Below are 15,104 nucleotides of genomic sequence, written 5' to 3'. Positions count from 1 at the left end.
AGTAGTACATGTTTAGTGTTACAGTGTCTCAATAATAAGCAAATAACACTGCAGTACCTCACATAAAATGTCTTAAGGTTTGAGGTCAGAAAATTCATTATTTTTGTGTTTTTAATAAGGGGGGGTGTCTAAGGGGGACATACCAATTTTATTTTTTGTAGTAATGCAAATGTCAAATAAATAAACAATGTTACGATGTATTCAGACAGAACATCAGGCCCATTTTAAACAGTGAAACATACAGACGTGTGAGACTGAAATGATGAAACAGTTGCTTCACTTTCTGCCTGAACACACCTTTAAGAGTGAGGATGAGGCTTGGTGGTTCTGAAAACTTCATGATGAACAGTAAGGCTTTGTCAACCTTCCATTGAAGGAAGTGTTAATGTCAAGTAGTGAGGACATTCCCAAGACTCTCTGCAGCTACACTGTCAACATGGAAGGACATGTTTTACAGGATGTCCCAAAGTAATGGCAGGACTAACCTCACAATACGAATCACAAAAATATATATGTTTTTGAATAGACACACAAGTTTCACAGTGTTTCAAAACAGTTGGTGACATGTTTGTTTTTTTTAACTATTTCCAGTAAGATGTAGAATAAGTCTAACTGCTTATACTGTCATTGTTTTGTTTGCATTGACATGAGTAGTGTTGATCTGTTACAGCCTAACACAAATCCAAAAATGTGTTTTTACTAAAATGTGTTGGTGTAATTTTGTTTTTAAATTATTTTTCTTTTCAAGCTGTGTGTCACATTTGACATATGAAAAGTGGGGATTGTGAACATAAACATATTTATAGATCTCAAAAATGTCCCTATAACAACACCTGTTTCCTCCTCGCCACACAGTTTCCAAATTAATCAAAGCAAAGTTTTCAGCCTGAATGACTCAATACCTGAAATGACTCTCAGCAGATAAGCTACATTTTATGGGTAATAATGTTACCGGTACGTTTTTTTTTTTCAGATGATGATTTATGCCATTTAACCTGAAAAAAGTGTATGACATACACATCTGTCAGCATGAATGCATAGTAACCAGACTGCCTTAAGTATCTTTGTCCTGTCCACAGGTTTGAACAGAGCCACTCACTGTAAAGGCCGTATCAGACAGTTGCTATAAATAGCTAATATCTTCAAATGAGTAAGAGCAGAGGAGCAAAGAACTAAATGTAGGAAAACTAACAGGTAGATCTTTAAAGTGGAATGACTGTAAACTGAAGTCAGATACACTGTACTAGATGTTCTCAGTGACATGAGTCATTTTCTAAAAGAAATCTGATGCTGTCACAATATACATGGATCAGGTAGATGGCAGTAAATAGATGGGTATCACCTGTGCTGTCTCTCTGCCACTGTGAAGATCTTGTGATCAAATCAAAACATGAGTTATTGTCCATTGTCATTATTTGGCAGCAAGTCCAGAGCTTAATGAGAAAAACCTATAGGCCCAGACTGTGAACCAATGAGACGCCACGGAAACACAGGGCCAGGAAGCCGGTGCCCAGCAGATCCCCAAGGGCGGTCAGGTAGGGGATGGAGAAGTTGTCAGGATCAAGGCTCCGTCTCCACATTAAACGGACGATAAGGTCTGCAACATAAAGGAGGATGGCCACCTGGAGGAAGAAGACAGCTAAGCTGAAGTGTTTGTGGCTAAAAAGCAAACAGAACCCCAGTAGATAAAAAGATGGACAGTTATCAGAAGCTACTGGACAAATATCTTCAGTGGATAGATGACAAAAGTAGTAAACTGAGGTAGTAAAATCACCCTATCTAGACTTCTGTAGATCACAGATGTGCTAACTGCTAACTTGCAAAGCCTGCACTGACTTGGTACCAAAGGACTGGAGGATCATTTTGTGCTCATATTAACATCTGGAGCTGAGAGGATGTGTTGTGGACAAGGGCAGAAAGGTGGCTGCTTGTAGGAGTACTTTTGGGTCTGTCCTGGCACAAACCTCGTCTCGGCTCGCTGCTGAGACACCAACACCTGGCACAGGTCTTTTGACAGTTAGGTAACAGGCGGTCACGGCCATTTTTATCAGAGGGTACAAACTGCTTTTCACAGTTTTGTGAAACTTTGGGATCAACAGAGGGCCAATGAGTTCAGTGTTATCACTGAGAGGAGAATTTCTATTTTCTGTGTTTCATATAGTGAATGTGGAGGACGTACACTACGTTAACTACAGCTGAGTCAGTTTACCTGTAGCAGAGCAGCAGACAGGTAGCACACAGTGAAGGCTACAGTGATGGGAGCCTCTTCTCCCTGCAGCAGAGAGATGGCGTAGAGGAAGACCAGGTGCCCAGGTATAACCAGCATCAGCAGTACCCGTGCTGACTTAGAGTTCACACCTGGGAGACAGAGACCACCAGCTGTCAATCAAGCAGTTTAGTAAAGCAGCATAAAATATTGTGCTTTTAAATGAGAAATCTAAAACAATGAGCTGAAAGTCACAAAAATGATAATGAATAAAATGGAAGTGTGACCTGAGGAGAAGAAGGTGATGCAGGGATTGGGCCAGTGCTGCCTCATCTTATAGGGCAGCACCCCGGGGATGCTCCAGAAGTGCAGGTAGGTAGAAATCCTGCTGGCCTGGATGGCCACCAAATTACCACCGACTCCTAAAATGTGGAATAAAAAAAGAGAGAGGGGATGAATGCAGCTGTGGCACATTTAACTGCAGCTCTATTGTGAGCAAAAAGATCAGTGTGTGTGTGTTCAAAGAAATCTGCTTTGAACATTGACTTTTTTTCATCACAATCAGCTGAAACACAGTTCTTCACCACATGGGGCAGTAAACACAGCTTTAGAATCAGTAATATTTAATCTCTTCCATCATCGCCTGCACATAAATAAAGCCAAGTAATGACAAACCTCTGGCTCAGCCTTGAGCCGGCCAGGGATTTCAGAAAGACAGTTGGCCAAAGCTCTGCTAACTCTTGGCCATTGTAGTCAAAAAAGAGAGAGATGAGTACAAACAAAAGCTCCACCCAACACTTCAGATAGGTTTAAGAGCAGCAGCATGTACTCTACATATGGAAAGAAAGTCTGCAGCCATAAGGGTCGTAGCAGTGAAATGTGAATCTGGTTGTGCAAAAATCATTATGTGTCAAATTCTGCTGGATAACTTGTTCTGCCTGTGTTAAGACGCCTGAGCTGCTTGATAAATCACTGTCAGATATTTAAATGTGCTCCAGATGGGTTCAAGAATAGAGACTTTACTTAATTTTGGTGCAAGTTGAGACCATTTTATTTACTTCTTCAAAGCTGTGTGTTAAACAATATCTCCAGTTCCCACATGTTTTTAGAGTCCATTTTGTATTTTGGTGTTGACACGGGTGTCTGTGCTTAATTTACTTACATCAAACACCTCTCCAAGTATTTACCCCCACAAACAAAATGGCACAGATGTTCCTTTGTGAGATGGAAAAGACTTGAGGGGACTTTGAGTAAAACATAATACTGGTTTTATATGCAAGCCAGTGAGGGAAAATGGGAAATTCAAACCAGATTGGCAAATTTGGAATTGAGAGAGAGAGAGAGAGAGAGAGAGAGAGAGAGAGAGAGAGAGAGAGAGAGAGAGGGAGGATGAGAAACAGCAGTAAGATGGGTAGAAACAAAATGTGAAGCAGTGACAGAGAGTCCACGGTTATTAAAGGCCCTGTCAGCTGTGCCAGGACACTGGGTGTGCACTATTAGTGGTTTCTACTGCCTTCTCTCCTATACTCAGTGGATCTCTGCATGCATCACTACACAGCCAAACCACCGATTCTGAGAGCTGCTCCAATTCTCTGAGCACTATGGACTGAAATTAACAATTAACAATAACCTTTAGTTTCATTTTGATTTCTTCAGATGATTGGGACTGTTTTCTAGTTTATGTCATACATACATAAGACAATCATGACTGAAATAATGTTTCAGTTGCAGCTAAATAAATTTTACTGAAGTCATAGAGAGAAATCAATAGAGAGATATCATTCACTCACCAGCTGAGGCTGAACCTCCTGAATTTTGATTCAGATTTGTTTTAGCTTTATTTTATGCCTGTAACCAAAAGACTGAATTTGAGCAATAAAAGTTGCTACTATCAGCAGTGTTAGCCTACCATTAACCTGTTAACAGTATCACATACCCTTTGCTATTTTGAGCTAGTTAGCCACACTGGTTGCTGCTAACAGTCTTCCTGAGGCAATTCTAATTTCTTGGACAGCTTTTGCACAGCCTCTGCTGTAAAGATAGAACTTCAGAGCAGTATGATGCCACACCATGGCCTTGATACCTGTATTTTCAAGGCTTCATTTACAGGAGATGTTGGCAGTTCTGCACATTTTAGTCCATTAACTTCAGACCATGTATACGGTACTTTAATATTACTTTTCCAAATTAGCACATATGAGTTTAACTGGTTTCCTGTCTTCCAGACAGCCACTGGTTTCAGTTCATTTCTCGAGGGCAAAATCAATCTGAAAAACAATAATTGCTCCTTCATGGCAATTCACTTTCTGTTCTGACTGGCCTGGTGTTTAAATGGCTGGGTATTGTACCATAGCACTTCTCTGATATTCTTTTTTTTAATCTTATTTCCATAAAGCTAATTCCAGACAGCATTTTGCAGCTGCTTATGTTTACATTTTCATTTCTGAGAAATATGGTTTCGGGATTTTGATAAAAAACAGCACCAATATGCAATGTGCCAACAGTCAGTCCCTGACAAGGACACTTTTAAAAACTCTGGAATAAAGTTGAACATGAAACCTGCACCGGCCAACTGAACACTCAACCAGTGCTTTAACAGCCAAGACTACAGAGGAGCTGGAATCCATCACAGAAAAACATCTGCACACTTATGTTATACATTACAGTTTCACGCATCTTACCATTGATGACAGGTGTGAAGACAGCCATACCCTCAAAGTTGGGATCACTCACTGTTTTGTCCAGTATAAGGCCTCCAAAACTGCAAAGAGAAGCAAAACAAACGTGCTGTACACAGACGGGGATTTTTAATTATCGTACGACTTTCATCTACGGGTCCGTCCAATGGGTAAACAATTACAAATAATTATGCAAATTCAAAGTCTTTAGGTTTATACCTGCTAATGGACATGGCCACTATAACAGGCTGCCACCCTGAGCGGAGAACCTCTCTGATCTGAGCGCTCTGTCGAGCCACCACCACCCACAGCGGGATCAGAGCAAGAAAGACCAGGCACACTAAAGGCGAAAGGTACCATGTATCTGTGGGAGAGGAACATGGTATTATTAATAATTATAATAGAAGTAAATGGACATAGACATGTTTAACAGCATGCATTATTATGAGCTGTCTGGAAAAATAAATCAGACGTTTGCTGCCATCTAGTGGAATTTACTGAAAGTTGCAAAATGTTCCCTGTTGAATGAAAAAATGAAAATGAATAAATGACCCTATAAACATATTAAAGAAATATCATAATCATAAATCTAGCTTGGCATCACGAGTGTGACACAAATCCTAACTCTGTGTCTCCTCACCTATATATTCATACAGCGTGCTGCTGACCCCAGCCAGCAGGGACAGCGTGATCAAATCCCCCAGACTGGCAGCAATGGGGGTGGCCACATTGTCAGGGTTAATCCCAACCTTTCTGGAGCCGATGATCACTCCTATCATCACCAGGCCTGCAGGAGGAGGAAGAGAAGGACAAAGGATCAGCAGTATAAAAACAAGACAACAGAACACCACAGAAACAGTCAAATGTTTACAGTACTGTAAAAACAGACAGATCTTAATAGCAGAGGGGACAAAGTCGGCCGTTCAAATGGATGTAGAAATGTATGGGTTTCCTCTGTGAGTGTTTATTTACCCAAAGACAGAGCAGCTACAAAGGCTGTGGTGATGCTGCTGGCACACAGGACGGCTGCCTGGTCCAGTTCCACACCTCCTCGAGAAAATGCCCCTAAACAAATAGCTGCCACTGCTGCGAGGAAACCCACCACTGTGGCCTGAACCTGCAGAAAGGGAGGTGACACCATTACATTTTATTGGACAGATTAAAATTTGTTTCAGCTGTAACACATTTGTTGGGTTTGTGTGCAGTTTAAATGTATGAGGTTTGGACTTTAACTTAAAGTTACAATAATATGTCAAAATTGTATCAATTTATTATAATAGTAATGTAAGGCGTAACACAGATGATCACTCACTATGTGAATTTACAGTATCAGCCGAGTGTGTTACCTGAATAAGTGCCAGATTGCTGCACACCATCGTCCATTGTTTATCCGGATCGTCCAACTGTCCTGTGTTGGCCTAAAAGCATGAGATGCCAGTTTCAATAACAGGTATGATCAAAATGAGTAGAGACAGCTCACTGTTTTACTATTGCTGAAGGGGACGACAGGTCTGAGATAAAAGGGCTGAATAAATCATTTATAAGGTCTAAAAGGTCTAATAAATGAAATGAACGAATCGTCTTTTTTCTTCTTGTGGTTAGTTCCATTCACACATGGGCTTAAACAGACAAAGGGTTTGGCAGAGTAAAGTCCATTTAATCCGTACTACAACATTTGGAAAACGCTCAGAGCTGTGTTTTTGTGTGGACCATGTAGCATAGTAACAACAACTATGCATCTGTTGTTTGCAGCTGCAAGGGAAAGGTATTGTGAGCTTTGCAGCTAAATGAACACTGTCATGTTAATGACACTGTAAGAAGTTGAACAGGTGATCATGCTTGTACAATAAATGTATATGATTCTTACAGCAGTGGAGAGACGAGCAGCCAGGGTCATCTCTAAGTTTCCTTTGAGTCCAACCAGAGCAGGGACCAAGATGAAGACCTCTGTGATCACCTTAAACACCTCCCAGTGCTGGAATAAACACATGGGAAATGAAATGTTACAGTTACAGAGCACTGCACAAAAAAAACACAGACACAGTCTCTAATGAAAACTGACACTTCTGTTCTTTGTGTGCCACCTCAGATGTACCCTCTGAACTGTCCTTGTACTGATGCAGTTAAATAAGGCCATCACATATTCTAGACTAACCCAGTAGCCTACTTTCCCTGTTTCCACATCTCTGAGCATCGCCTGACGCACGCTATACCGCACAAGTTCAGCAGGTTTAGAAAACAGTTCACGGAGTCTACCTTGTGTTTTTTTTTTTTGAGCTGGCAGGTCCAAGATGGTTTAGGTCTTTAAATAGATGCACATACACAAGAGCAACTAAGCCTCCAAAAGCAGGGAGAAGTGGAGATGGGAGGCAGGGATTTATAAAGGAAGCTGTAAATGATAGAATGTAATGGTGACATTTGTTTTGTTACTGTACAGAAACAGACCCAACATGGATATATGCTTAAAATATAATACAGACCGTATAGAGGAGCTAGACATGATGCATAATTTATGGTTGGCATGGAAAAATATGAACTAAAAATAAAAAATAACTGTGAGGAGGTGCACAGCTTTCTGCTTACGAATGTCATGTTCTCGTGGTTTCCTTGAGCATAAATTATGTTAGTTGTACATTCCAGTCAGCTAGGTTTTAAAAGGACCTGGTCAGTTTTACTGGAATGAGGGTTAAAAGATCCAAAAAAAGAAAGTGTGCACATCCATCTCAGCTTCTGGACTACTGGGTCTGGCTGATGGCTGTCACACAGAGCCTATCTTGGGACATGGCCCAGTTCTGCTGTAAAACTGCTGCTGCTTGAGTGATTGTGATGGTCCTTAAGCCTGTATAAGTAAACACAGCTCTACTCCACAATAAACCTCTTCGGGAGGAACACTTAACACTTAATATTTTGTGATTACACTGCTGTAAAAATAATTCTTTGACAGTATCTCTGTGATGCACAGTCCTTTCCCTTTATATCTAGTACAGCTCTCTACTTCCTCATCTGAACAATTTATCAAATTAACTGTGTGCTTTTGTCCAAGTCTCTCTCTCCTACATCTAAATCTCTATTTTGAAAGCTCAGAAAGCTGGAGGTTACAGAAGTAGGAATGTCTACATCATGTCAGTCCACAGAAACCCCGACCAGAACCTTAAACTATTTGCGTAGTTTTCCTCTTTCAATCAGAAAACCAAAAAGGTGCCACAAAACATAATTGAACCACCTAGCAATTAAACTTGAGTCTGTTAGTATCCACTCCTGGGCATATCTAACAATAAAAGTGACTGTGTTTGACTGTGTATTAGAGAGTAGATTAGACTGACTGGCAAAAATCCAATGCTTAATAAAAGGCCAATGTCAGCCTGACCCTAATTTCTGCTTGTGAATGATGCCAGCTGAGATCATTCTAACTCGAGCAGCAGGTAAAGTCAATGTCTACCTCAGCTCATCAATTCTTCATACATCAGTGAGCCATTAATCTGTCTGTAGCTGTCTAAACACAGAATGTACATGTCCATCCCAGCCGCAATGATAAACTGCTTATGAGGATCAATTCATTCACTGTTCCATCCACAGGCTGTGTATGAATCTCCTTTCACAGAACATTATGTTTTGCATTGGAAACTATCGAGGACAAAATGATGACACTGAATGATTTTTAAGCTCCTTTGTATACACTTTGACCAGATGATCTGTATTTCTGTATTTTGCTAATTAAATGCTTTCTGTTTATGTTATGAAGTTGTTGGTCTGTTGCATTCTATTAGTAATTGCATCTATTGCAACTTCTATTAATTTCTCAAAAAGAAAAAACATGTTCATACTTGTATCAGGTCCATAACGATACCAGCAGAGACCATTCCAAGTCCTGACACCAGGTACGGCACTATAACCTGTGCAGCAATGAGCCAAGAGCTCTCTGGTAGGAAACCATGTTCCGATCGAGTCAACTTCCAGGTCACACCTCGTAACTTCTTGCCTTGATAGCGCAGCTCCAGCTCCAAACGAGTCACCACCATGTTGACTGAGGCTTAATTAAGTTTGTTCAATGAACAGGTAAGTTACCCCATGGTAAGTGTAACAACCATCCAGACATAAAGAAATAAACTGCCTTTGATACATCCAAAAGAGATGCCAAAGATAAATGATTCAAGTAGCCACTGAGGAACTCTATGATTAAAACAATGTACAGTTGTTTCAAGTTATCTCTTTGTGATGCACCAGTAGACAAATTAGAGATCAAGGTAATCAGCGGCTGCTGCGTCTTCCTATGTTCAAAAAAAGCACATTTAGTCCCTTATAAATCCCAATAAAACGTTTTAACTCTAACTTGAGAGCAATGAAGCATGACATATTTGGCCGGTGGTGAGTCAGCAGCAATGATGAGGTATCCATTCGTCAGCACCACTGGTGAACACAATCATTAACACCATTTCTGATTCATAGGTCACAATGTTCCAGCCAAAAGATGCTCTACATCTGCAAAGTTATACTTTGTTTAAGATGAAAAGGCAGCTTTACATGAAGATAAATAACACCTGATTATGTCCAGTTGATCTTAACAACACCAAAATGTATTTGCCTTATTTCAAAGTCTTCTCAGATGAGTTTAGTGTTTGTTACTTGTAGTCATCTTTCCTTCTGAATCAGTCTGAAATCCTGTTGACCTCCTGTATAAAGGCACAGCTGTATCCTGAAAATGATAGCACTGATTTGCCAGGATAGCTGAAACACTGACAGGAGAAGAAGATGAGAAATAATCCAAAAGGTCTTGAGAGTTAAGAGCAGCAGGAAACACTTGTGTCTTTGCCATTCCAGGCTATTGTGGTTGTCAGGCTCACAAAGAAGGTGAAGAAGGAAAACAAAAACAGATCCATACTGTCAGTAAGAGATCCACTGACACGATGCAGCAGCCGGCTTCTGGCAGGCTGAAGTGTTCCTTTCTTCCTGTCAGCATCAGGGTAGTCCTGCTCCCTCCACTCGGCTCTGCTGTGACGTAGCAAAGAAAGAGGCAGGACTGTCTGTGCTGTGCAAACACATGAGGGAATCGACCGGCTTACAGACTCCCCCCTCCTTACTGTTTCTTGCTGCGTGTCTGCCTCACATCTTCCTTCCCTTTTACCATGTGACATCCGTCTCGCTACGCTAGATACTGTAGCTGCATTTCACTCTCTCTCTCTTATCCTTCCTGTTCTAATCTCACTCTCTGTATCATGACTCATTCTTTTGCTCTTTTCCAACCTCTGGTCCACCTGCTTTATTTGTGCTGCAGTCTCATACTGTAACTTCTACAACACCAACCCAACAACTGCACTGTGCCACACTGCCCTGATTTAAAGTGGATGAAATTCACTTTTGAAGCACATTTTTCAGATTATATTATATTGACAGCAAATCAATAAGGCCACTTCCAAGGAGCCATTTTGATTCCCTGTGGGAGATACCGACCAGTGCCATGTTGGCAGCGTTCAAAAACTCCCAATGCTGGCAAACAGGTGGGACATGAGTGGTGCTGAGGCAAGCAAGCAGCTCACACTGTGAGCTATCCATCCATCCATCATCTGAACCCACTTTGTCCTGCAGTGCAAGGTCATGGGGGGCTGGAGCCTATCCCAGCTACTGTGAGTTATCACACATTTTAATTAATATGATTAAAGCAACTTATATAAAATTCCATCCCTGTACAGCTGTTACAAAAAAGTGAATTTATCAGGAAAGACCAGTATGCTGTTTTGTACCAGTCTGTAAATTTGTTTAATTCTGTTCTTAAATTGGCCAGTTTTATTTTGGTGTGTATGGCGATAGAGCCAGCCCCCAGAGGCCAAAGAGAGAACTGCAGTTTCCAACACTTGCCTGCATGGCTTTTAGTTCTCACCTCACAGGTTACCACATCTAGAAGACACACTGAAATATGCTGTGTGCACAAATACACTTTTATCTTGTATCCATGTAACTGCTTAGTCAATATACTAAAACCTGCCTGCTAGCAAAGGGAGTATCCAGAATGTATGTACAGAATCCTAATTACTGTAGGGTTAGGGCAAAATTTGATCAGCCAATCACATGGCAACAAATCAATGCATTTAGACATGGTAAAGACAGCCTGCTGAAGTTCAAAGCAATAATAATAATATAATTATTAATATTAATAGGGAAAAGGCCACACTGAGTCTCACACCTGTCAGCTACTAATTCACACAGGATAACCAACACTGGACAACAAAGGTTGGGACAAATAATGTCTGGTCTGGTGAGTTTCATATGGATGGTAGGCTCAGACTTGGTATATATATGCAGTGGTGTTATCATATTGAATGCTTCTAGTGCTGTGTTGCATCTAAGCCACCAAGAATTAAGGCAGTTCTGAAGTCAACCTCATACTAGCAAAGTGTACCCAATGAGATGGCCTGTAAGTATAGAGTGCTATGTTTCTTCTTCTCCCCAATCCAACAAAACATGAAATAACACTTTCTTTCTACTGTTACTCTGTTTGATTATTGTACTGACAGCATCTCTACAAACTCTGTTTTCCCTGTACACCGCTGCTGTGTCAAGTCAGCACTTTCAGGTTTACACGTTTGCACCAGAGCACATCTAGAAAAGCACTACTAAAATATAAATACACCGCATACCATCTAAGCTAGGATACTGCTATCATGCACCCTGCAAGCAAGACAGTCAACAGCATTACATTGAAAAGCTTGTAACTGGCCTGTCACTGTGGACAGATGTGCACAAAAGGTCACCTGATTGCTTTCAGTAGTAAATGTACATATTGTTTGAAAGTGAAAAACCAAACCACAAACACTGTTAGCCATGTCCTGCAAAGCACTTAAGCTATAATAACATGCTACTTAGGGGTCAGAGTTCAACATATGTATTCCTGAAACAGAACAACTGTAAGTTTGCTAACAAGTAACACAACAAGATGCACAAATCTATGCTTAAAATACACTCAAGCAGCTGACTGGCAAAACTTACAATTACCTGTTATTCATTTTTTTTTCTTTCTCTCACCTACAAACTCTTCTCATTCATCAATTTTTTGCAACAAAATATTAGTCTTTGGTACTCCCACACTGCTGGTGGATTGTAACAGTTTGGCAAAAGGTTTGTTTATCTTAAATATTTATCACATTCTGGCTTCTTGGAGATGATGCAAGTATAAACACCTTTATGTTGCATTTTACCACCACAAAAAACACCACTACAAAAGACATTATGTGGGCAGCACAGTCTGCAGTCTATTTTAATCCAACAAATATTGTGGTCAAATATATACAGTATCTGCATAATATTTGAGTAATACAGGCCAGGTTTGCTACAATTGGACTGTTAGTATATGACATAAGTGGGACATAACATGTAGAATGAAAGCTATTATGTTTAGACCAGATCAACGACCTGCAGCAACAATACTAACTGCTGATAGTATCTTCCATTCAAGCTCCTGTCCATGTCCTTGTACGTCAGCTATGCTTTGGGACAGGGCTTTAAGCCAAACTCATGACTAATTGTCCTTCATCATGTCGCAAGAGGGTAACAGATACTGTAGACTGGAGAGTGGAAGAAATACTGATTAGCAGATGGAGTCAACAGAAAGAGCTATATGAGTACAGACGTGTGTTTATCAGTGGAGGACAAAGAAAGGATGCACTGGCTCATCATAAAGCAGACAGCAGTGTGTCTGATTTTCCTCAGCACTGCTGGCTGCAGACCAAATTCCAGGGACACCTGGCATTTCGATACAACTAGCCCAAACAAATACACACCCACACTCAACATCAATTTAAAGGAAGTTCACAGACACAAAAATATTGTGTGCTAATACCCAGGTATTCCAATGACACTGGTCTTTCAAATTATAATAATAATAATAGTTACATAGAACAGTGTTAGTAGAACAGTGTATTTTTCACCTTTCCACCTTTATCTGTCCAAAATGTCTGAACACAAATTATAAGTAACATTGTTTTCAAGGGGATAAATGAATGAGGAGTTGCATTTATCCCTGAGTACTTATCAGCACCTCTGTTACACCAAGATGACACTATCTGCTTTAACATCTTTTGTTGAGACGTGACTAGTGTGTCAAGTCACTGACATACACTCACCTGTACACTGTCCAGAACCATGCCGGCCATCACCATACCCATTCCAGCAAGAAGGTAAGGAAACAACACCTGCAGACAGATAGCTATGGATGACTCCTCCTCCACCTTGGCGACAGATGGTTTCGGCCTCTCCTCCACTGGCTTTTTTGGAGGAGGCTTGAGTACAGGGGGTAACATGAGGTCATCTTGTCCACCTAGTATGTCTTCTAAATGTGCACTGGGACTTCCACCTGGGCTCTTCCCCTTGGAGCGGGACTTTTTATTCTTTTTCCTCTGGCGGGTCTGTTGTGGTGGTTTATCCTCCCCAGGCATGATGGCAGCAGTGGTGGGCAAGCAGAACTATGGGCTTATAGAGGTTATAATACAATAGGGCATTGGGTGGATCAGGTGTATCACAATCCTATGTATTCTCCTGCAAATATGGAACCTGTAAAGCAACAAGAAGCAGAAACGTGTTATTGGATGAGCCATGGTTTATTTAATCAGGACAATGCCAAGCTACGTTCTGCACATATTTCAACATTTGGCACATAGTGAACCAAAAATATATAAAAGTGTGAGTAGCAGCTGGCATCCTATATGAAGCAGGATAAATAAGATAAATGGGAGATTAAAATGAGCTATTATTTTTAAGACATTTTAATTAATAATTATCAGTACACACCATCTGTTTTTGTTAGCATTGTTTACTCGTGATTGTGTGTCTAAAATGATAAAATGATACCCACAGTTATTCTATGAAACATAAATCATTACAATTGCATTGACTGATTTTTTTTACAACAAGAAACCCTAACTGCTAGCTTTAACAAAGACAACGTTAGCATTGTTAGCAATTTACATCTCTAACAAGCCGTCTCTCTCGCATCTGTTTACATGATAAGACTGAGCTGCCCGGTCCATTCAAAGCCGCGGGCCAGCCGTCGCTCAAAGAAACGAAAGTAATACGATAAGAATTACACACATGTCGACACGGAGTCCTTGTAATCTCCAAACATGTTCGAAAATCTACTGGCATAAGAAAAATGAGCTATACGGGGGCTGAAGCTTTCTGTTTACATGCATTCCTTCACTGGAAGCTGCCATGTCTACATCCCATAATACAACTGCTCCGGTAACCACGGTTACACGACTAGGCGCTTTCTGATTGGATCTCCGCTAGAGTAAAATAGTACCTACGTTAGCCCCGCCCCCTGAAAGTGAATGAACAGCTGTGGGAGGACTCCGGGTTCCTGTGGAGTTTTTCTTCATAAAATGTGGCCGCAAAAAAGACAATATAATCTATTACTGGAGGAGGTCCACAGAACATAATAAAAAGTAAATATTTAGTTTAGAGTCCCTTGACAGTCACTGATAAACATACCAAGCTATAACTGGGAGCAGAAACCTCTAAGGAGTTTTGCTAGTAGCTGGTACACAACTAATAAAGGCACACACACAACTTATAGCTGAAAAGCACATGCTGTCTTTCTAAGGCTACACGCAGCCAAACCTATACTGCACATGGATTTATCGTCCTTACCTTTGTCTGCTGCCGGAGCTTCTATAAGTCTTGAGTGTGTGCACAGCTGAGGTGAAGCCAAGTGTCTGTCTATATTAAGAATGTTCAGCGTCAGGATTGGTCGTGCATTTTTGTACATATAATTGTGTATTAAGCTGTAATGTGTGTGCAGTGTGTGTATGAGCTACTGCGCATGACTCATGCGGCACCGTCTTGGATTTCATAGCACTGGCAGATAAGGATATCCCCCTCCTGTCTATTTCCATCTCTGGTATAAACTGGCTGACAGTGGCAGGCAGCTCCAGTGTTTTTTTTCTTGTTTCATTCCTGGAAAGAATAAAGTTTTTTTACCTTAACAGCACACACTACAGCCACTGACAGCTAAGCAGCCTAAAATCAAACTGTCTACTGTAATTTGTGGACAAAGACCATGTGGATCTATTGTATTACGGTATGTGTTTTTATATGTCTACAATTATATCTATACACATCCTGGTTTAGACATTTGGTCACTCCAGTCTGCAGTCATGTGCAGCATAGAACAGTGTATGATTATTTTTATCGCTGCTTGTAATATGAACCCGCACCACCTGCACGCTGTGTCA

At 40.7% G+C, this 15,104-nt stretch overlaps 1 protein-coding gene across 3 annotated transcripts; it reads right to left on the bottom strand.

Annotated features, from left to right (window-relative positions):
- Positions 1-129: 129 nt before the first annotated feature.
- On the bottom strand, positions 130-14,681 carry LOC114438547 (solute carrier family 41 member 3). 3 transcript variants are annotated; one of them, XM_028409993.1, is made up of 11 exons: positions 14,521-14,681; positions 12,999-13,425; positions 6,752-6,859; positions 6,231-6,302; positions 5,857-6,001; positions 5,525-5,671; positions 5,104-5,248; positions 4,888-4,967; positions 2,494-2,628; positions 2,210-2,358; positions 130-1,622 (listed from the first exon to the last, which is right to left on the bottom strand). In XM_028409993.1, exons 2-11 carry the CDS (start codon positions 13,308-13,310, stop codon positions 1,449-1,451), a joined length of 1,467 nt encoding a protein of 488 aa, XP_028265794.1. In that variant the 5' UTR covers positions 13,311-13,425; positions 14,521-14,681; the 3' UTR covers positions 130-1,448. The 3 variants fall into 3 exon arrangements, with proteins under 3 accessions (XP_028265794.1, XP_028265792.1, XP_028265795.1); XM_028409991.1 differs by lacking the exon at positions 14,521-14,681 and adding an exon at positions 13,963-14,126; XM_028409994.1 differs by lacking the exons at positions 12,999-13,425; positions 14,521-14,681 and adding an exon at positions 8,709-9,372.
- Positions 14,682-15,104: the final 423 nt, after the last annotated feature.

The sequence above is a fragment of the Parambassis ranga genome, chromosome 7 (genome assembly GCF_900634625.1).
Source record: "Parambassis ranga chromosome 7, fParRan2.1, whole genome shotgun sequence".
Classification (NCBI taxonomy): Eukaryota; Metazoa; Chordata; class Actinopteri; family Ambassidae; genus Parambassis; species Parambassis ranga.
Note: the sequence above shows the minus strand (reverse complement) of the source record. Positions and strands in the feature narration are given on the sequence as shown.

What these genes read in the sequence shown, in the direction of transcription:
- LOC114438547 (XM_028409993.1), bottom strand. Translation starts at nt 13,310, where the DNA reads ATGCCTGGGGAGGATAAACCACCACAACAGACCCGCCAGAGGAAAAAG. An exon ending in CTTCACACCTGTCATCAATG is followed by an intron (nt 2,629 to 4,887) that starts GTAAGATGCGTG and finishes TCCACATTTTAG; the next exon opens with GAGTCGGTGGTAATTTGGTG. An exon ending in CATCACCTTCTTCTCCTCAG is followed by an intron (nt 2,359 to 2,493) that starts GTCACACTTCCA and finishes TCTGTCTCCCAG; the next exon opens with GTGTGAACTCTAAGTCAGCA.